At 39.2% G+C, this 22,954-nt stretch overlaps 1 protein-coding gene across 2 annotated transcripts in view; it reads left to right on the forward strand.

Annotated features, from left to right (window-relative positions):
* kirrel1a (kirre like nephrin family adhesion molecule 1a) overlaps positions 1-22,954 on the forward strand; it is a 46,369-nt gene extending 23,415 nt beyond the window's left edge. The window contains exons 2-15 of one of the 2 annotated variants that reach the window (XM_084108907.1): positions 1,608-1,757; positions 5,241-5,384; positions 5,574-5,731; positions 6,647-6,797; positions 9,056-9,161; positions 9,404-9,552; positions 9,926-10,053; positions 10,511-10,637; positions 11,531-11,631; positions 13,450-13,666; positions 14,547-14,654; positions 16,078-16,205; positions 17,174-17,287; positions 18,938-22,954. In XM_084108907.1, coding sequence (XP_083965033.1) covers positions 1,608-1,757; positions 5,241-5,384; positions 5,574-5,731; positions 6,647-6,797; positions 9,056-9,161; positions 9,404-9,552; positions 9,926-10,053; positions 10,511-10,637; positions 11,531-11,631; positions 13,450-13,666; positions 14,547-14,654; positions 16,078-16,205; positions 17,174-17,287; positions 18,938-19,558 — 2,402 coding nt within the window. In that variant the 3' untranslated portion in view covers positions 19,559-22,954. The remainder of the gene's footprint in view (positions 1-1,607; positions 1,758-5,240; positions 5,385-5,573; positions 5,732-6,646; positions 6,798-9,055; positions 9,162-9,403; positions 9,553-9,925; positions 10,054-10,510; positions 10,638-11,530; positions 11,632-13,449; positions 13,667-14,546; positions 14,655-16,077; positions 16,206-17,173; positions 17,288-18,937) is intronic. The other variant, XM_084108908.1, reaches the window with a different exon arrangement.

Here is a 22,954-nt window from a genome sequence, read left to right on the forward strand (position 1 = left end):
AGAATTCCCTCACTCAGCGTACCACCGGGCTCACCCCCTTTCAGTGCTTCCTCCGATATCAGCCACCTCTCTTCCCTTGGTCGGGTGAGCCCTCGGAGGTTCCAGCTGTCGACTTTTGGTTCCATCAGAGCGAGGGGGTATGGGTCTCAGCTCATGTGCATCTACAACAGGCAGTGCGGAGGCACAAGGATCAAGCGGATCGTCTACGAGCCGATACACCCCAATATCAACCTGGTCAGAAGGTGTGGTTATCGACGAGGGACATTCGCCTCCGCTTGCCTTGCCGTAAGCGGAGTCCTCGATTCATTGGACCTTTCACCATCCAGAGGCAGTTGAACGAAGTAACCTACAGACTCAACCTTCCACCTCAGTACAAGATCTCTCCTTCCTTCCATGTCTCTCTCCTCAAACCCTTCACTGACCCAGTCTCTTCTGTTCCCTCAGATCCCACCTCAGATGACGTGCCTCCTCCTCCCGTTCCTGTGGAAGAAGAGGCCATCTACAGAGTTCGATCCATCATGGACTCCCGGCGGCGAGGTCCCCGTCTGGAGTATCTGGTGGACTGGGAGGACTACGGTCCAGAGGAGCGTTCCTGGGTGCTCCGTGATGATATCCTAGATCCAGCCTTACTCTCCCAGTTCCATTCTGACCATCCTGACCGCCCAGGGGTCGTGGTCGACCTCGCCGCCGGCACCATCTCTCTTCTTCCCAGCCGTCAAGAGCCGCCTCGGGAGGGGGGGGTACTGTCAGGATTCCATCACCATCTCCTTCCACTCATTCCCTCACTCCGCCCACTCAGTCATTCACACGCTCATTGTCACCTGATTACTAATCACCGTCACCTGGACCTCATCATCAGTTCACCCATATATACCTGCTACAAACATTAAGTCATTGTCTGATCTCGTCTACACGACACAGACTCTCTGCCATACTTACCTGTATACCTACCTTCGATCCCGATCTTCTCAGCCAGTCACCATTCCGTCTTAAGGAACTCCATCATCATCTGCAGGAGAAAGAGAGAGAGACTTGGTTACACTTCAGTTAAGCTATCATCTGAAATTCAACTTACTGTTTACTCACCTGTTTCACTGTACCGATCCATTCTGCAAATTAAAGCATTTAACTTACCATTCTGTCTGCTTCGTCTATGCCAAACCTGACATAATCCTGCCTTAATCTAAACCCTGTCTGTGAAACCAGGCCATAGTTTAGCAGATTGTTAATGCTGCTAAAGACTCATTAAACCAGGTTGAACGCCAGTGATTGGTTTTCATGTGTCACATGACTGATCGCAACGCAGCAAGGCTGAATAGATATGTAAATGATTAAAATATGATTAAGAAATTTGGTTTTTGTGTGAACGTTTCCTGTAATATATTCTCCAAAACAATTTATTATCCTGATATAATCTCTGCCAGTTTTATTAACATAATCGAATACTTTTTACTTTTTACAGTATATTGTTGCATTTTAACTTGCGCTGCATCAAACACATGAAGTAAACTGAACTAGAGCCTCAGTTCTTTCAGTAATTGCACTGTTTTTGTTATACAAACACTCATGACATTAATATTTTAATAATTGTGGCTGTTGTGTTTCAGTGCGGACGGCGCGGTTCTCTCAGGAGCCTGCAGACCAGTCAGTGGTTCTGGGCCAGAGGGTGGTCCTGTCCTGCGTGGTCTTCAACTATTCGGGCATTGTGCAGTGGACCAAGGATGGACTGGCCTTAGGCATCGGAGAAGACCTCCGGGGTCAGTGATACATAGCGCTCTTTCTTTCTTTCTTTGGCCTTTCATAAGTCTAAAGATTTTTCTAGTCGAATAGTAGTTGTTCATTTAAGTCATTAGTCGACTAAAGGCATGTTTATATTAATTTAATTATTTTAATACTGAGGACAATACTAAACCATAATGAGCGTTTAATATATATGGGCGTAATATATGCCTGTTCCACTCAAGCGCACACATAAAGCTTGCTGCAAAGCCCCGGCAGAAGTAATGATTATGAATGTGTCGGAAAAAAACAGCAAGGAGACATTTTAATTGTTTATTAATAAACTAGTGTTTTCTGAGTCAGTGTCGGCTGCAAAGATGAATTTGACGATGCTGACTCGCCATCTCCGCAGTAAAGTGATTGCGCCTTTAGAGAAAAATGCAACTTTCATACGGATTACATAATCAGAGAGCTTTCGATTCTAATTGGTTCATTTAAAAGTAGACATTTCAAGCTTTCTATAGATATATTTCTGATGTCTGTGAGGCAAGTAGCCTATATACGCTGGAGTTATAGTTAATTTTTGTGACGCACTCCAGTTCACTGAGACAGAGACTGCAGAAAGCACTTCTGTTTGTTTTCTGTATTTTACAAAAGCACAACATTTTGTTGTTATTGTGAGTTTACACAAATAAAAGTAGACACTTTACGGTTTCAAAAATGCAAGTGATCGCACCAGCGCCTCCATGTCATGCAGTGCTAATACTTCAGCTTCCACACTCCACACAAACAACTTATAATAATATAATAATAATAATAGTGTACATTTATCTAGGTTAACGTTAGAGCGAGTGGCCATGTAAAGTTGCTACTACATGTTTGCTACTAAATGATGAGCTATATTTGAGGTCGATGGATGATCGGCAAACGTTTGGATTTCCAGGCCAACATACTATAATAACCACAAGGACCCGCCGCTAACCATCTGTCCCTCACGGACTGCGTGACTTCGCCACTTCCTGTGGAGTTGTTTTATTTTCTGCAACTAACTGACTAATGAAATTTTGGTCAACTAAAGGCCCGTTTACACAACACCGTTTTCAACTAAAAACAGAAAACTTTGTATGCATTTTGGCCATTCATTTACACGACAACAGCGTTTTGGGAGCATTTTTGAAAACGGGTTTCAAAGTGCACGCTATTGAAAATGATACCATTATTGTCTCCGTGTAAACTACAAAAACACGAATTTGCGAATATGGTGATGTCATGCACATGTGTATTACGTGTTAAGTCTATAGGCGTTTCTTTACAAAGTGACATTGCCAACTACTGGTTGGCAGCAGAATACAGCGTTTTTAATCGTTCTCACAGAACCGTGTGAATGGGGATCGTTTTGACAACGTTGTCATCTGTACAAAGAAAAAAACGTTATCATTGTCAGGTAAATGTACCCATAGCTTCTCATCAACTAACGTTTAGTCGACTATAAGGGGGCAGCCCTACTACAAAACCAATCACCCTAGCAAACACTTAGATACACAAACACACACACAAAACAGCCAGGACACCTTAGCAATAGATTGGCAACACTTTTCTTAATAAAATGTAAGGATGTGTGTATTTCTTTCTTTCTCTTGAACTTTTTAGTTTTCCCTATGTACACCCTTTCAATTTCATCTCTCATCTGTCTCACTGTTTCCCTGTTTGCTTGTTTTCTGTCTAACTTTTATCCTCTCTTCCCTTTTGCTCTTTTGCTTTCTGCTCCACTAGCTCATCTTTTCTCGCTCCTTGTGGACTGTCATGAGAACAGTGAGGGCAGGATGTGGTATATTTAACCTCTGCCATTATAAATAGATAAATGTGGACCTGATAAACTACATTTGCTGCATTTGCCAGATTTGTTAAAAGACATGAGGCATGAGGGAGATTTCGCTTTCTTGCTCTCTCTCTCTCTCTCTCTCTCTCTCGCTCTCTCACTTTGACTCAGTGTAGTTGTATTTACACTGTGATGCTTCACTGGTTTGTCCCCTTGGCTTTCATATAAAAGCATGTGAACAAATCCTGCACTCACACACACACACACACACACACACACACACATACACATACACACATGTACACAAATGTGCACACGCAGAAATACATCCGCACGTACTCAGCGGCGCACAGCACACACTGACAACTCAATCCCACAGTAGAGAGAGGGCTGTGTGGGTTGGGGATACGTGATGTAATTCACAGCAGAATTTTTGTCATTTCTCTTGCAGCAGAAGCTGGAAATGTCCATGTCATAGCGCTAGCATATATCATGCAAACTCTACTGGCATCCAGTGGTGGATAACATCACTGCACTGCAAGCTAGTTTTTTTCCTTGTTAGTAGGCAAGCGTCTCTTACTATTGCTTAGAGATCTGAGATTTGAACAAACCTTTAACCTTAAGTGTTAAAACCATTTTTGGACTTTATTTTCACTTGGGCCAATAGACAACCACCCAAAACACTCTAGCAAGTGCAAAAGCAACGCACTAAGGGGCAGATTTACTAAACAGGGCAAATTAGCGTGAGAGTGTAATTCCCAAAAAATGCAGATGTGAGTGGAAAGTTTTGCAAGTCATCTACTGACGACGCACAAATTAAAGAACACAAACGCAGCCGGATCATTTCCATAATGACCAAAGCAATCTACCAAGAGCAGTAATTAGCGTCTGGTTTAAGACAATGCTTTTTTGGGCGGTAAATAATGGCGCAAATACCAATATATTGTCTAGCGCAAACCTTAGTAAATTAAAATTAAATACTCTCCTCCCATACATTTTGCATCTGAAAAAGAAACTCCTACAAATGCATTGCAATAAGGTCAGCCGCAAAAATAACTATCCAAGGCTTTTCCCCACAAAAAATTGTCTTTAGTACATCCTGACAGTCATTTTTTTTAAGCCAAAAGATGGTTTGCGCTGGCACAAGCTGTTAGAAAATCTGGCCCTAAGAACCCTTTCATACAGAGCTTGTTTTTTATTTATTTCACTATGCTGCTTTTCCATTGTTTTTCTATGTAAAAATGCAAGCATCTTTTGACAGTTGCGCTTTTTTGCAGCGTCTTGCGCATAACATTGCTCTCTAAAAATGCAGTGCTCAAGTTTAGCTTTTATAAAACATGTCTTGAGACCATGCCTGTGTCTCGCGTTTTTTCACGTTCTGTGTGAATGCCCCTTAAAAGCTATCAGAACACTGTCGCAGCCACATAGCAAAACATTAAAAACCACTCAGAATGCTTTAGCAACCTCATTGCAACATTAAAACTATGCAGAACACCACATAGCAACACACAAGAAACTACCCAGAACACCCTAGTGACTGCATAACAACACACATAACAACACACTAAAAACCAATCAGACCACTCACGTTTCCTTCGGAAAATGCAAAATAGCTCAGTCAGTGTGTTTTTGTGTTCAAATAAAGACTATCTACCTCCAAAACGTGACAAATTCTGATCTGCGTGTGCATGTCTTTTTGCAGCCTGGCCCCGGTATCGTTTGCTGGTGGATGTTGGGCAGTATAATCTGGAGATCTCGGCCGCTGAACTCTCAGATGACTCTCTCTACGAGTGCCAGGCGACGGAGGCTGCGCTGCGCTCACGACGGGCCAAACTCACCGTCCTCAGTGAGTCTTGTGTGTTTGCTTAGAAAGGAACCTCAATGGTCAAGCATTCTATAGCTTGTTGTTTTCAAATGTTGACTATGATGGTTTTACCAGAATATGAGGAGTGAAGGGGTTAATGTGTTATGAAATGAATAGATTTATGAGTTGCTTCCATTAATAATTGAACTCCACATGTGTTTGTGTCTGTAGTTCCTCCCGATGAGCCGGTGATTGAGGGGTCCCCGGAGATCCTCCTCACAGCAGGGGTTCCCTATAACATGAGCTGTGTGTCCCGTGGAGCCAAACCTGCCTCCGTCATAGAGTGGCAGAAAGACGGCCTGCCGATAGAAGGGACTGTCAGCACCACGGTGAGGCACACACATGCCAAAGTTTTGACTCGTCTGAGTTTAAATGTATATAATAGCTTATGTAGCTCAAGAACAAAGGTATCAACCATAGGCTGTAAAACAAGATGGACAAGCGTGTCTCTGCTTCCTTCCACTGTAGAAGGAAAATATCCAAAATATCCAGTGAGCACACACACACACACACTGCAAACCGAGGACACACACACCCGGAGGCCGAGTCTGTGCAGTAATGGACCTGCAGTATCGAGGTCTCGCCCACACTCTCGCTCCCTCAGACTCAATCGCATCACAGCTGTCAATCACGACGTTACACCCCGTTTATAGCATCAAATAACTAACTAAAACCAAACTGATTGGAAAAACGAACACTTGAACATATGTATGCGTGATGAGAACTACCTAAAATGACAGAAACCGTCTTTGGAAAAAAAATATTTTAAGTGCAATTGGATTTATTAGTTTGACTAACGTCCCATTTGATTACATGGAGTGGGCGGGGTTTATGACCTATACCGCAGCCAGCCACCAGGGGGCGATCAAATTCTTTGGCTTCACTTTTCAGCACTTGTGCGGCACACTTGGTATTAACTATATATATATATATATATATATATATATATATATATATATATATATACATAGATGCATCATTAGCGGCTGTTTCTATAGACCGATATACATAAGCCATCTGCCATATTGGAACGGTCAAAGCTGGTCTGTGAACATTCGAGAGCAAGTTGACTGAGCGTCTGCAAACGTAGTTAGACGCATGTATGAATATCTATATCTGAAACTAAACTAACACAATACAACAAGACAAAGGGCATTAGATAACACGACATTAAAAAGTTACCATAGTTTAAAAATCTGGCTACATGTATATATCTATGGTATCAACATCATTTTGTTGCGCAGGAGGTGCTTCCAGACAGGAAACGCGTGACCACACGCAGCTACCTGCCCATTCTACCAGTGGATACAGACACTGGGAAGAACTTCACCTGTGTGGCTACTAACCTGGCCGTGCCGATGGGCAAACGGACCACTATCACCCTCAACGTACACCGTGAGTCTAGAACCCTTTCCAGCTATAGTAACATTTATGAGGAAAGTTATTTTAATTTTTTATTTTCTGTGGTGCAGTGTAAAAAAAAGATATTTCAGACATATCCACCTTATTTTGCAAAGCAGAAGCTATTTTCTGTGAATGTGCAAGACTTCTGATTCATTAGCTGCTATAGGTTAATAACTAGAATTAATAAAATGCACAAAAATAAATAAACTGTTAGCGCTACACACCAGTGTGTTTATAATTACGACAATATGTTAAAATAATATGGTAAGAGTTACCAGTTTGCAATAGTTCGAGCAGCATAACCAGCTGTTTTGTACAGCTAAATATATCTGGAAACGGATGAGAGTGGAAGCCAGACACATTCAATTTACAAATGGCTGTGCCGCTTTTACGTGAAAAATAAGGTGGATTAAGGTGGATACATTGAAAATAGTTATAAATAAAATAAATAATACATCAGACAATAGTTTGTATTATGCATACACTGCCATTCAAAACTTTGGGGTCAATAAGATTTTTTTAGTTTTTTTGTTAATACTTTTACTCAGCAAGGATAAATAATTAAATTAACCAATTTCTTCTTTCTATTAAGAATTCTGATCACAGTTTCCACAAATATATTAAGCAGCACAACTGTTTTCAACAATGATAATAATAATACATGTTTCTAGAGCAGCAAATCAGCATATTAGAATGATTTCTGAAGGATCATGTGACACTGAAGACTGGAGAAATGATGCTAGAAATTCAGATTTGATCACAGGAATAAATTCGATTTAAAAATATATTAAAAAAGAAAATATTTATTTTAAATTGAAATAATATTTCACAACATTACTGTTTGTTTCTGTATTTTCTATCATATAAACGCAGCCCTGTTGAGCATAAGATACTTCTTTTAAAAACATCTTACCAACCCAGATCTTTTGAACTTTAATGCATGTACAATATAGTAATGAATTGTCCGTTGTGGGCTGTGATGGGCCAATATAATTCAAGGGCTCCTTTTTTAGTCTCAGTCCATTCCTAGTGCCATTGTTTCTCTTAAATAGCTATTTCTACTTGATCTAACCCTTAAAAATGACTTTTTTTGGTGACCTAATTTAGTCAGGTGGACTATTAAATGATATTTTGGCTTGAATAAAACCCATTCATTTAGATATTACACATCACATAAAACACATTTTTAGGCAACCTGACCAAACCCACAAGACAGTACGAACTCTTCTAAAACAGCTTTTTAAAAATATAGCGCATTAAAGGGATAGTTCGCCCAAAAATGATATTTAAGCCATGATTTACTCACCCTCAAGCCGTTCGAGATGCATATGTCAATCTTTTTTCAGACGAACACATTTTCAGTTATTTTAGAAAATGTCTTAGATCTTTCAGTGGTTATAATGTGAAGCAATGGGGTCCAGCTGATTCAAGTCGCAAAATGTGCATGCATCCTTCACAAAAATAATCCATCCGGCTCCAGGGGGATAAACGAAGGCCTTCTGAGGGTAATCCGTGCAGTTTTGTCGTAAAAATATACATATTTAAAACTTTATAAACGAAAATAACTGGCTTCCGGTGGCGGTCGGCGCGCGTTCATGGAGATGGTTGCTGGCATATGACGTAGGACGTAGCGCAGGAAGCGTCGTGACGTAGAACGAGCGTGACAGCGCAGCCAGAGAGCAGAGCAAAACAAAACTCTACGTTCGTTCTACGTCACGACGTCATTCATCTCCATGAACGCGCGCCGACCGCCACCGGAAGCCAGTTATTTTCGTTTATAAAGTTTTAAATATGTATATTTTTACGACAAAACTGCACGGATTACCCTCAGAAGGCCTTCGTTTATCCCCCTGGAGCCGGATGGATTATTTTTGTGAAGGATGCATGCACATTTTGCGACTTGAATCTGCTGGACCCCATTGCTTCACATTATAACCACTGAAAGATCTAAGACATTTTCTAAAATAACTGAAAATGTGTTCGTCTGAAAAAAGATTGAAATATGCATCTCGAACGGCTTGAGGGTGAGTAAATCATGGCTTAAATATCATTTTTGGGCGAACTATCCCTTTAAAACCTTCAAAGATGTTAAAACCCCTTTAAGATGATAGCATGAACCACGAGGAAGAACTGTGACATTCATCTACATTCTGACACTATATTCATAGCTCCTTCCCATCAGTCCTTCAGCGTGCCTTTGGTCTAATGAACGATATGTCTTTATTATGTATTCTGAATGCTCTCTGCAGACCCTCCAGTGGTGACGTTATCCATTGAGCCTCGCTCCGTACTGGAAGGAGAGAGAGTGACCTTCACCTGCCAAGCCACTGCCAACCCACCTATTATGGGTTATAAGTATGTCTCTTACTAAATGTGATGCTTAAAGTGGCTCCTTTTACATTTTGTGAGATGAAAAATTAATGACTTGTTTTATCAGGGAGATAAAGACGTCCTTTAAGTATTATTAAGGCCCATATATCTTCAATTATTTTCTGTTACGGCAGCCGTACCCTTGAATTCCTGTCTGTACATGCTTCAGGGGTGTTTCTTCATAAATCTGCTAAAGCTTCACTGACTGACCCTTTTGGCTTGGCTAGGTGGGCAAAGGGAGGTGTGGTCATCCAGGGGGCGAGAGAGAGTGTTTATTCCGCCAAGGCGGATCACTCTTTCTTCACCGAGCCTGTGTCCTGCCAGGTGTTCAATGCCGTGGGCAGCACAAATGTCAGTATACTCGTCGATGTTCACTGTGAGTATCAGCTTTTTAGAGCGCACAATCTAGAAAATCTTCATGTGAAATTTAGCATGTGAAAGCAAATCACCAAATAATTAAATTGACTAATAATTAAAGATGTTTGTGTACAAGTACAAGTGTGTCTGTATAGTGCAATGTACTGTATGTCTCTGTGTAAATGTTTGTTTGTGCTATTTTGTATAGTTTGTGTGGTTTCTGTCTGTCTGTCTATCTATCTATCTATCTATCTATCTGTCTGTCTGTCTGTCTGTCTGTCTATATATATCTCTGTCTGTCTGTCTGTCTGTCTGTCTAGTAAACATTTCTAGTTTATTTTGCTGTTTAAATGCAGAAACACTGAGCTGTTATTATCCTCTGTTTCATGCAGTTGGGCCTATCCTGGTCGTAGAGCCTAAACCAGTAACGGTGGACTTAGACTCGGACGTCACTTTAAATTGCAAGTGGGCTGGAAATCCTCCACTCACACTAACCTGGACAAAAAAGGGTTCAAGCATGGTGAGCTGCCTGTAGATCTGTTCATCAAACCTCCTTTCTGTTGCATGTGCAGTTTCTTCTTTCTTCTCCTTCTTTTCTCTGAAGTGTACTTTTTTGTCAGACTATGACATTTTCCTCTGACTTAATCTCTCATCGGTGAGTGTTCTCCGTGTGTGTCCCTCTTTTCCTGGCTCTCTTCCATATTTACCCTCCAACTGTGTTTTGATGTTTAAGCTGCAATCCTTTGGTCCATTTGTTTCTTTTTAGATAATGTCTACATTGAAATGGCTTTACAGCTTTTTTGGTCCTTTTCCCCTCCATCTCTCTCTCTCTCTCTCTCTCTCTCTCTCTCTCTCTCTCTCTCTCTCTCTCTCTCTCTCTCTCTCTCTCTCTCTCTCTCTCTCTCTCTCTCTCTCTCTCTCTCTCTCTCTCTCTCTCTCTCTCTCTCTCTCTCTCTCTCTCTCTCTCTCTCTCACAGGTTTTGAGTAATAATAACCAGCTCTATCTGAAGTCAGTAAGTCAGGCAGATGCTGGTCAGTATGTGTGTAAGGCCATCGTGCCTAGGATCGGAGTGGGCGAGACAGAGGTCACACTCACTGTCAACGGTCAGTACGGCTCTTTTATCTTATTGGACCAACAGAAATAATAAATCTGTTTTAAAAACCAGGCAGCTTTTAAAGTGCCCCTATTATGGATTTTTGAAAACCTTTCATGTAGTGTGTGACACAGCTCTAACTGAATGAAAACATCCTGCAAAGTTTTAAATCAGAAAGTGCACCGTATATAAAGTTATCGTCTTTCAAAAGTAAGAGTCGACTCCGAGTCAATGAAATGCATAGTTTTTCAAACGAGTCATAAGCCGATTCGTGGTGACGTCAATACGATACATTAGCATATTGCCCGCCCACTTATTGCGCACAGACACCAGGGAAAACTTGAACCCCCTCAAACCAGCTGCTGATTCCTGTGGATGCTGGACAGCATCATGTCGAGAAGACGCTGTGCTCTACAATGTGAAGGTAAAGCCAGTTTTTTTCACTGCCCAAGGACGAGCATGTGAAGAATCAGAGGTTAAAGTTAATCTTTATCACGATATCACAGCAGTAAAATTCTAAACTTTTGCTGTGTTACAACAGACTGAGCTGTCTGGCCAATCAGAGCAGCGTAGCTCTAGAGAGTAGCTCTACTCTACACAGTAGATTTAGAGAGATTGATTCATCTGACGAGTCATTTGAGAATCATTGAAAATGTGGTGATGTGCAAATGTATATGATGAGAAAATGAAACAGTTTTTTGACCTTGATGCATGTAAACATGTTGTAGGAGACTACACAACAACATTAGGAAACTTTAAAATAGCATAATAGGGGCACTTTTTTTTTATCAATATTTGGCTCATTGTGAGTTCTGCATTGGAGGATCAGAACTTTATGTAGTTTTTCTGATTGTATGATTTTTGTTATTTATGTATTTTGTTTTGGACTGTATTTTCGTGCAGGTCCACCCATCATCTCCAGCGAACCGGTCCAGTATGCAGTTCGAGGGGAGAGAGGGGAAGTCAAGTGTTATATTGCCAGCACCCCTCCCCCTGACAAGATTGTAAGTCACATTTACATGTATGCTATTTTCCAGAGAAATGTACAAAAATATTTCTAAACAATTGATATTTCTGATGTTTCACTGTTTTGCTGTTATTCAAGTGGCTGTTATTACGGTTCGAAACACATGTGATTTGCGGATTAATAGCTAAGTTTAACATCATAGAGTGAATGTTTATCATTTGCACGTGTTTTTTTTTTCCGAATTGATTCCTCTTTCGCATCTCCTTGAGCTTGAACGGACACATACACACAAAATGTCAAAATACTCGTCTCGGCAAGTATTCTCGAAAACACAGTCGGTTATGTGAACGTAAACGGTTGAAAAAGAAATCTGATGTGTATCATTATATTGGATCCATTCATTAGGTCTTAAAGTGACAGTAACCCATGAATACCTGCTGCTGTCTATGTTAATCAATTCTGTGGGAAATCTGGTTTCAAATTTTCACTTTAGACACCTAAAACTGAATTTTATTTTATTTTTTTAAACAGTTTTTAGGTTAAAACTAACTCAAACTAGACCTGATCCCAAGGTAACACTCTCTGCTGTAGCTCAGTATATGTGGCTTTCAAATGCATCCTTTCTCTGAAACTACAAGTGATTCTAATTTAAAATGACTCTCAGCTCAGACCCCGATACATCTCCAGGATGAGATTTATGAAATATGAAACATGGGCAGAGCAGTCGTTCCTTTTAATGCTGTAGCTTTTTCACATGTCTTGGTTTGTGAGGTAAATGGAAGCTTACCATGAGCATGTGGAGGTATGCATTTTTAAAATATTCTCACAGCTCAGCATGAATAATACAACAGTTTTAGTGGTTTTGAAAGGAGAACTGGTGCTTTCTCACCATTATCCAGCCCCATGTTTCAGCACAGAAAGGCCATTTATCCCATTGCCGGTGTGAAATATGTGTTCATGCGGGCAATGCGAACCAGATACAGTTCAGGTACATTTTATGCACTTGAATATGCTTTTAAAATCCTAAATATTTATAAAGGATTTCTTTTTTCACTCCTGTTTGAAAGGTACAGATTATGAATTATTTTCGGTCCACTTGCTTCTTGCAGGGCCACTGCAGATGACGGTGAAATTATTTTATTTTATTTCATTATTTATTTCTCAGGCATTACTAGATGCTATTTAAATGTATCATTAATTTTTAGATGTATCACTTTTAATGTTCACATTAGGGCTATATTTTTATGTAGTTTTGTATTTTCATGTGGAACTTAGGAAGAAGACAGGTGACTATTTTACTGAAGCATTTTGTGGGTCAAAATAACAATTATTATCGTCGTTGTCCCCAAAAATGCTACTTTTCAGGAAATAAAAAAAAACAACAACGTATTTTTTAAAGTAATTAAACACCTCATTGTCTTAGTTGATATTGTAGCGTTATATATGGTCAGACACTTGCATGAGTCATTTTATTATCATTTTACCAAAATCAAGCTCAAAGAGTTAAGATGTTTTTGACCAGCGAATTTTGGACATAACTGTTTTGTTTGTCATTAGAACAGCCGAATCTGAGGCAGAAAGTGCATCGCGTTACGTTTTCATCAACTTACAGGTTTTAAAGTTTACTGTAGCTATGTGGGCGCTCAGTTTTTTCTGTCCAAAAGCTCATGTTGTTAAAGACGGAGTGCTTCGCACAGGCCGTTTAAGACAGTATTGGCTATGAGTGTGATATCGGCTAAGTATATTATTCAATATTATCTATCTCTCTCTCAATATACACACATATATATATATATGAACCTGCACATTTCGTAGTCTTGCAGATGCATGTGAGTGATCTCTGTGTTTTCCCCAGGTGTGGGCATGGAAGGAGAATGTGTGGGAAAAAGAGAAGGGGACCCTATCAGAACGATACACGGTGGAACAGAGCAAACTGAGCTCACAGGGTGGCGCGGTGCTGTCCACGCTCACCATCAACAACGTCATGGAGTCAGACTTCCAGTCGACGTACAACTGCACTGCGTGGAACTCGTTCGGCCCGGGGACCATGATCATCACACTGGAGGAGACCGGTGAGGAGACGTGCCTGCGTTTGCATATATACGTGATGCTGCTAAATAAGGGAGACAATCTTATGTGAAAGTCTTTTTTATATGTTCTGTATATACAGCACTGGGTAGTAACTGATTATATTTACGTTATCAGATTCCTAAAATTATTTATTTGTAATTAGATTACCAGTATATTGCATTTTAAAATACTGATAATCAGACTACAGTTAATTTATTATTGATCACATGATTATTTAATATTTACTAAATGGCAGTAAAGTATTCATGTTTTTCAATTCTTTATTGCTTAAGTATGTAATCTACCCGCGTGTGTGTGTGTGTGTGTGTGTGTGTGTGTGTGTGTGTGTGTGTACAGTTTAGTCTACAAATTAGTCATGAAACTTAAAGACAAAGATTTGTACAGTTCGTGTCTTTAAAAGCTTTACTTTACTTTTTTTTTTAAATACTGATAATCAGACTATAGTTGAATTTTTATTGATCACATGATTATTCATTTAATATTTACAAAATGGCAGTAAATTATTAATAATTTATTGTTTCTCACTAATTCATCTTTTTTATTTTTTTAAATTGTCCCTTAACTTATTGCTTAAGTATGTAATCTACCCAGCACTGTGTGTGTGTGTGTGTGTATACAGTTTAGTCTACAAATTAGTCATGAAACTTTAGACAAAGATTTGTGCAGCGGTTAACACACATTCATGACACACTGGACCTGTGACGCACGAGTCTGATCTGGGTCATATTACAATACCATTCCCTCTTTCCTTCTGTCTTTCTATCTGTCCTTTGATGTCCTGATGATTAAAAGCAAAAAGACCATCAATAAAAAACACATAGTGGTGCTTATGTTTTTCTTTGTTTTTTTCCTTTGCCACAGAGATAGTTCCAGTCGGGATCATTGCGGGCGGCACCGTCGGCTGTTCGATTCTGCTTCTCCTGTGTTTACTAGCGTTAGTGCTGTTCTTGTACCGGCAACGCAAAGGAAGTAAGTTATCAAAGCCCACCAGAAGAGTTCTCTTACACCTTGTTCACAATTAGGTATCAAAAAAATTATTTAATTATACATTACCATTCAAAAGTTTGAGGTCAATTTTTTTTTTCATGTTTATCAAAGTGCTCACCAAGGTTGAATTTATTTGATTAAAAATACAGTAAAAACAGTAATATTGTGAAATATTATTATAATTTTAAATAACTGTTTTTGATTTGAATATATGTTACAATGTAATTTATTCCTGTGATGCAAAGCTGAATTTTCAGCATCATTACTCCAGTCTTCAGTGTCACATGATCCTTCAAAAATCATTCTAAGATGATGGGGTGCTGTTTAATATTTTAGTAAAAACTGTGATTTTTTTTTTTTCTCCCACAATTCTTTGATTGAATAGAGTTTAAAAAAATAGCATTGAATAATTTTAAATAGTGTGTCATTCTACATGTTTTCACAGTCATTTTTGATCAATTTAATTCACCCTTCATCAGTACTGTGAATTATTTAATTGTATTATTAAAGACTTTTTATAATGATTTGTCAAGCGATTTGCGTTTCCCGAAAGCATCATTAGCCACATATGGTCACAGGTTCCGTCTTTATCGGCACAGTTCAACAAGTCTGAGTTTCAACATTCGCAAACAGCATCACAAGAACTGTGTGGTTGGAACAACAGCTCTCGACCTGCAACTAGAAATGTAGTTTCTTGTTTGAATGACATGTGGACTCGATAAATCCTTATCTTTAGCAAAAATAAGCGAGACGACATTCAGTACAACCTATATCTTTTATTCCGAAAATAGATACAAATGTCATTTACGTCTTTTAGTTTGTCAAGAGATTTAAATGTGCGTACATGCTCTAGTACGTAAGAACGAGCCTACGGTTGAATCTGGAAATGAAGCAAAATAACTGAGAAAAATGAGAATTAGTCCTCAGATGCTATGTCCGTAATATATAGGAAATCATCTGCCATTAACTCGATCTCCAATAGAGTTATTTAAAGAAGTTATTACTACACCACTTGTGTTACATCATTAACCAACGTGGCTGAACGACAAATTTGCGTCGGTATGGTTTCGTGAAACAGTCGTGACTAGCTTATTGATTTCTTCAACAATGCATCGTACTACGGTACTTAAGCAGCGAGTTACATCGTTGTACGGGAAACCCTGTCTAGTGAGCTGTGTAAAAATAAATCTAATCTAATGCAACAATAATCTGAAATGGCAAGTCTTCCAAACAGCAACATGCAAGTTTGTCTATGAGAAGGTAGAAGCAAAAGTGCCTTTAAATACTCGAAAACCCCAAGGGCAATCAGCCATATTTAAGAACATAAATAATGGCCACAAAGACGTCAAAAAGCATGTTCGTAGCAGCAATAAATCCGAGGTTTACTGAGATGTTTACTTTCCAGGTCGTCGAGGGGTCACGCTCGGCAAGCCAGATATCAAGGTAGAGACCATAAACAAAGAGACCCACAGCCTGGAGGAAGACTCGGGAAGCGTCTCCACTGCAACGCGCATGGTTAAGGCCATGTACTCTGTGAGTACTTTTGACAACACAACACGACTGCAATAACCGGAGGATGTAGAGGGACTTTGAGATTGTGAAGTTTAATAGTTTCATTATTTAAAGCAAGATATTACTTATCCTGAATCCTTATCCTTTTTTGTTATTCTGCACTAGGTCACACTTTATTTTGTTAGTTCACTTTAGACATATACTAACTATACATACTAACATACATACACTATACATACATACTAACTATAAGTGATTTTGCAACTGCATGTCAACTAGCAGTCATTAGAGTATTAGTGGACTGATTAATATCTGCTAACACTTTATTTTAGTTGATCCCATAACAGACAATCTGCTGAACATAAGTTACTTAACCTAACAGTCTACTAATACTCTAATGAGAGTTAGGCATTTATAATTAGTAGACTGTCTAAAGTGGACTATTGGATTAAAGTGTAATAAACTGCATTAAATAATTTTGTTGATGAGTTAAGTTAAAACTCATGAACAGTTCAGTAGCTCACAACTGCTAAATTTTGTCAAGAATATTATAATTTATCATTCCGACAAGATCTGGACTTTTTTTTCTGCAAAATGTATGAAGGATAATTGCATAATATTACTTTTTATTAATTATTCATATTCCTATGGTAATAGAGTACAAATTTCTCTTGATTCAATGTTGTGTCTCACAGTGGTGACTGTGCCTTGTCCTGTGAAGATGATGCAATAACACTGACACTAATGCTGAAATACACTTCTTTAACATTTTACAAAAATGAAGTGCTAATAAACCTTACTTCCTCCAATGCATTTCCTCTTAAATAACATTTCCAAAGCTAAAATTAATCCTTTTTCTCTCTCAACCTCCCTCTCTTCCTTTATATCCTTCCTCTCTTTTCCTCTTCTTATCTCCTGTTGGTTTTCCTCCCCTCTTACGTTGCATCTCTCTCCCCCTCTTGGTTGCTCTCTTGTCGTTTATGGTTTAGTTTTTACCTTCTGTGACCCTCTCTCCCTCCTCCCAGCCTTTTAAAGATGACATTGACCTCAAACAGGAGTTACGCAGCGACACGCTGGACACGCGCCAGGACTACGAGCTCAAGGTGAATAGACACACTTCCGATGCTTCACACACAAGTGATATATGACCTGTACTTTGTTTTACAAAAACATGCGGCTTCTATAGACCTCATCAGTCAGGTTCCACACGCAAAAATCCCATTCATTTCTCCGTGGACAAATTAGCAACATCGTATTCACTAACGATATTGGTTTTATTGATTATAGCCAATATCATAATACTTTTTCGTATACAGTTTACTTTCTTTGTTTAACAGTTCTAACTAATAACGGACTGTTAGGACTGTTAAAGGGATACTACACTTTTTTTGGAAACAGGCTCATTTTACAACTCCCCCAAAGTTAAACAGTTGAGTTTTACCGTTTTCGAATCCATTCAGCCGATCTCCGGGTCTGGCGGTACCACTTTTAGCATAGCTTAGCATAGATCATTGAATCGGACAAGACCATTAGCATCTCTCTCAAAAAAATGACCAAAGAGTTTCGATATTTTTCCTATTTAAAACTTGACTCTTCTGTAGTTCTTGTAGTTTCCGTCAGTCTTAGTACACGATGTAATTACAGAAGAGTCAAGTTTTAAATAGGAAAAATATCGAAACTATTTGGTCATTTTTTTGAGAGAGATGCTCCGCCAAAATAAAAGTCCCGTTTCTGACACATCGGCCAACCAGAAAAACTGCCAAATTCAAAAATGCCAAATATCGACCGACCACTAGTATTACCCTTACTAGAAACATTGTTTTTGTTCAGGAAAATGCTAGTGTAGAAGCCATACGTGTGATTTTAACTTTAGTTTTTAATAATTAAAAAAATTCCAGATGAAGAACTTCACTACTGATCATCTTTAACAGATCCCCACCAGTCGGAGGATAATAGATAATCAAGACAGTCTTACCACACTCTTAAACAACTAATATTTATTATATAGTTGAGTATTTTGCAATAAAATTTAAATATATATTTTATATTTATAATTAAGAATTTATAGTTAACCGTTTTATAATGTAGTGCAAAGTAACATCTGATTATGTATTGTCGTTTGCAGTGCTTCATTACAGTAGTTTATTTGACCATAAAATTAAATTAATTTTATAATGGTCAAGAAAGTTGTGTAACATTGTTTTTCCCCCCTCTGATTTTCAAGTAACTTTTTTGTTTTAAATCGCTTGTAATGCAAGTCATTAAGTTGTTTTGTTTGATTCGGTCCAGTTCATGGCTTAACATTTTTCTCTTTTCTAATCTCTATGGAGAAATGAATGGGAAAAAATATTTCCAGAACCAAGAATGTGGTTCATATAGATTTTTTTTTAATACATCGTTTCTACAGTGGGGTCTGTAAAATGTAAATGCTTTTTAAAATCTCTTATGCTCACCATAGTAATATTGTGAAATTAGCCATTACTCCAGTCTTCAGTGTCACATGATCCTTCAGAAATCATTCAAATATGCAGATTTTTTTGCTCAAGAAACATTTATTATTATTATCAATGTTGAAAGCAGTTAATAATTTTTTGTGGAAAAGTGATACATTTGTTTTCAGGAGTATTTGCTGAATATAAAGCAACTGTCGCTTCTAATTTAATGCCTTAATAAAATAATTTTTAAAAATGTTATAGCGGTTTTAGTTTGTGCCTGAACAAACTTCACTGAAGAAGATGTTATCTTTTTTACAGGACCCAACAAACGGCTACTACAACGTGCGAGCTTCCACCCACGATGAGGGACGTCCCGCCTCCCGATCCATGCACTACTCAGACTATCGCACCTCGGGCCAGCCAGGGGGCGCTGCGGCCGTTGTTAGCAGTAGCTCAGGAGCGCCAGGAGCCACGGCAGGTCCGGGAACACCGAGCAGCTTGGCCCCGGGGTCACGAGCGGGCTGCTACGACCCTCGTCCTCCCTCCAGACTCTCACACAACAGCTATGCCCAATTCAACACGTTCACCCGCGCTGGGCAGTCCCAGCAGCCTCCGCCCAGTTCTGGCCCACAGACTAGCGACTTCCCTTCTGAATGCAGCCTCTTGGACTCGACCGCACAGCTCGGATATGAGAATTATGGCTACCCGTCGCACTATCCGGCATTTCGGATGGGTTTCGCTCCGCCCAGCCTCGCCCCGTTAGAAGGCGGGCCGGCTTATGAGATGTACGGGGTCGGGCCGAGCGTCGGCGCAGGAGGCGGTACCGGGACCCCAGAAACTGGACTTGGGAAATATGGCAGTTCCACACGGTTCTCATACACCTCCCAGCATTCCGATTATTCCCACCGACACACACAGAGGATGCAGACACATGTGTAAGAGAGAAGCATCACGTGTACGTGACACAGGTTACGCTGATGTATAAGTGCATACATGTACACACACTTACACAGATACACAGGACAGAGACAATGAATGAACCACGGGAGGGTGAACGAGCGAAGAGAGGGTCAAAGTAAACAGAGAACGGGATGCGGGGTCTTAGCGTTTATTTCTCAGCTGCAGGAGCTGAAAGCGAAAGTCACAATCAAGAAAGACTGATGTTTCGAAAATATCTAACAGAAGATCGATCAATTCTGAGTGCTTTTAATAAGCATGATTCCTGAGAAATGAAGGGTGCCTCTTATAGGCTCATATAGTCTGTTTAACAGTGGTCTCTCTCTCTCACAGAGATGGTCGAGATACATGTATGAATTCTCTTCAATGGCTTCTTCAACTTCTCTCCTTAAGCTTAGTATAGTTTAAAATGGCATTTAATGGCAAACTGCACAATGTACAGTAAGGTCTAAAAGTCTGAGACCACCAATTTTATTTTTTAGTTTTAACATAAACTGCAAGTTTCAGGATTTAAATGACACAATACATCAAAAAACAGGGAAGCTAAATGAAGCATAAATATTTAAGGTTCTACGCTATTTCTAAGTCATTAGTCAAATGTAAGTCAATTTTGATCATGTGAACTACTTGTGCAAATGTGTGTTAAATGGATTGATTTAAATACGGTAATAATGCGTTTACCATATTTAAAGCCTCAAGATAACTAAAATTGATTTCAAATGAGACAAATCAAGCACTGAAATAAATGAAAACCCCTAAGAATCAAGATATTTCTTATTTTAAGTAACCCCACCAACGTCTAGATCCTACAAACGAAAAATCATAGGGCCTTCGAATATTGTTGTTGTGGATAATAAGGGCAGGGGGTTGTTAGAGTCAAAAAAAGTTACCACTGGATTAAAGTACCACCGTTTTTTTGTAGGAGTTTCCCTTTCAGATGCAAAATTTATGGGAGGAGAGTATTTAAATGAATCGTGCAAGGTGATTTACTGCGGTTTGCGCTAGTATTTGCACCATTACTTACCGCCGAAAAAAGCACGTCTTAATTCCATATGCTAATTTGCGCTGCTCTTGATAGATTGTGTTGGTCATTATGGAAATCATATGTGTTTTTTAATTTGCGTGTGGATAACGCGTCCAACTTTCCACTCCCATCGGTGCATTTTTGGGATTGCGCTCTCACGCTAATTTGCCCTGTTTAGTAAATCTGACCCATAATGGGTGAGAGATGTGTCGAACCTTTGACTCAAAATTATGAAAATGAAAAATTATACATCTATGGATATTAGAGAAGACTTTTAGACCCCACTGTACACAAATACCAGTGTTACAAAATATCCAATCTTTTTTCCATTTATTCTTAAATGAAAGTCTGCGTTTGACAAAAGAGATAAAGAGTACATGATACTCATACAACACTCTTGATCACCAAAGCAACATGTTTTAATTTTTTTTTTGTCTCGAAGACTCTTTATTACTCTGTAAGTCAGCATCTACCTGGCTATCCGGCTTGCTGAGCTACCTCGATAAACAGGATAGTAGCCTTCCAGTCGCGCTAGTGCATCTCCATTTTAAAAAGCACTTTTGAGCATTTGCAATAAAACACATTACCCTTTAAATTTCAACATTGTTATGACGGAGACCAGTCGAGGAAGCCATTTAACTGTTTTCAGACATGGCCATTTAGTTCACTATCGTACAAATAGTTCAGAACCATGGAATATATATAAATCTATATACATATTCATATACAGGAATGCCCCACTCTTTTCCATGGTGCTTTTGTCGTGGGGTCATTGTTTGCACTGCATTCCAGTATTCTAGCTTAGATTACCCTCATAATCGATATGTAATCTCTCATTTGCACACTAGGATAGAGCGTTTTCTCTCTACGTTTTGAATATTACCGAAAATCTTCTTTTTTTTTTTTTTTTTGTCATATTTCTGTAAGTGATTCTGGACCAAAGGTTCAACGTTAGAGTTTCAGTCTTTATTTGGGTGATATTCACCTCAACGAACAAGAAAATATGCAGATTTGTTTGTTATCGTTGTATGCGAATTTATTCGGTCGCTAGTGACCCAGAGCTTTTTTTCCCCTTTTTTTTCTCTCTCTCTCTCTCTTTTTTGTTTTGAGGGTTGGGAACAGCAGAGAAGGTCTTAAACTGATCCAGCCTTAGGTATCCAATCTCACCCTTACTGATCTGAGATCAGGCTGCTATCACATTCGTCTTAAAGATAACGAAGATCAAATTGGAACTAATTTAAGGTCAGAGGTCTGGAGTGGTATTATAACGTCTCGCGCCCCAGACTTTGATATTGTGAAGTTTGAGATTGGAGAGTCTTTCACTCACTTATTCACACAGACACACACCTGATATTTGTGCCAAACACAGACGACAAACTTGAAGTATTTGCCGCCAATTTCGAAAAACTACCTTACGGGGACCAGAGATGGTCTTTGGCTATGAACTGTCTTCAACGGGTTTTGAAGGATGCCGCTGTCAAAGCAATGACGGATGAGGATGAAGACAATCCCTCAGAGCAGTGAAGATACTAGTTTTCGTCTTCGTCCACGTTTCAAACGAGCCCTGTAAATACTTCCCGTGTGTAATTCCGACTTCATGTATTATTTGACATCATCCAAATGTGATGCACTCTTTAAATGCAGTATTGTTATGTTTTTAATTGCGTGAAGGAGGTCGACAAACGCCATAGCGATGGTACTTTCGGACTCAGTACGGGACAAAGCGGACGATTGGTTGGAGCCAGTGCGGTATCAAGAGTGTTCGGGAAGATCCGGAAACATCTTGAGCTGCCAATCGCTCATCCTTTATACCGATGGCCGGGGGAAACTCTTGTGGGACATCATGTGACCCGCTGGACAGTATTTGCATTCCCCGCCCCATCTAAGAACTTGAAGCTCCATGAAGACGAGAAAGAAGGAATATATGAAGGAGTGAATAAAAATAAAGAGTGGCCTTAGGAAAACATGACTTTTATATTCCCTCACTTTATAAACCGGCTTTAGGCCAGAGGAGTGTGTGCAGATGAAGGTATGCGTGTTTTTGTGCGAGTGCGATTGAGTATATGAAAATCTTTATGTAGTCCGTTCATTTACTTCTCTCACGTTCCTGCTCCAATACTTTTCTTCTGCTGGTAGGAGTGTATCCTGTATAATTGTGTCTTAGAAAATAAACGTTGACCTTACTGTACTGTTCTTGGTAGCTGAAAAATGTTTGACAGATGTACAACAAAAGTTATTGATTTTTTTTTTTTATTTCCCTTTGATTTTTTCCAATATTTTTTAAAAATGTTACGTAATTATTTTTTCACAGTATATCAGAAATAAAAGCACTGTTTTTCTAAGAATAAATGAAA

The sequence above is a fragment of the Abramis brama genome (genome assembly GCF_963993115.1).
Source record: "Abramis brama genome assembly, chromosome: 3".
NCBI lineage: Eukaryota > Metazoa > Chordata > Actinopteri > Cypriniformes > Leuciscidae > Abramis > Abramis brama.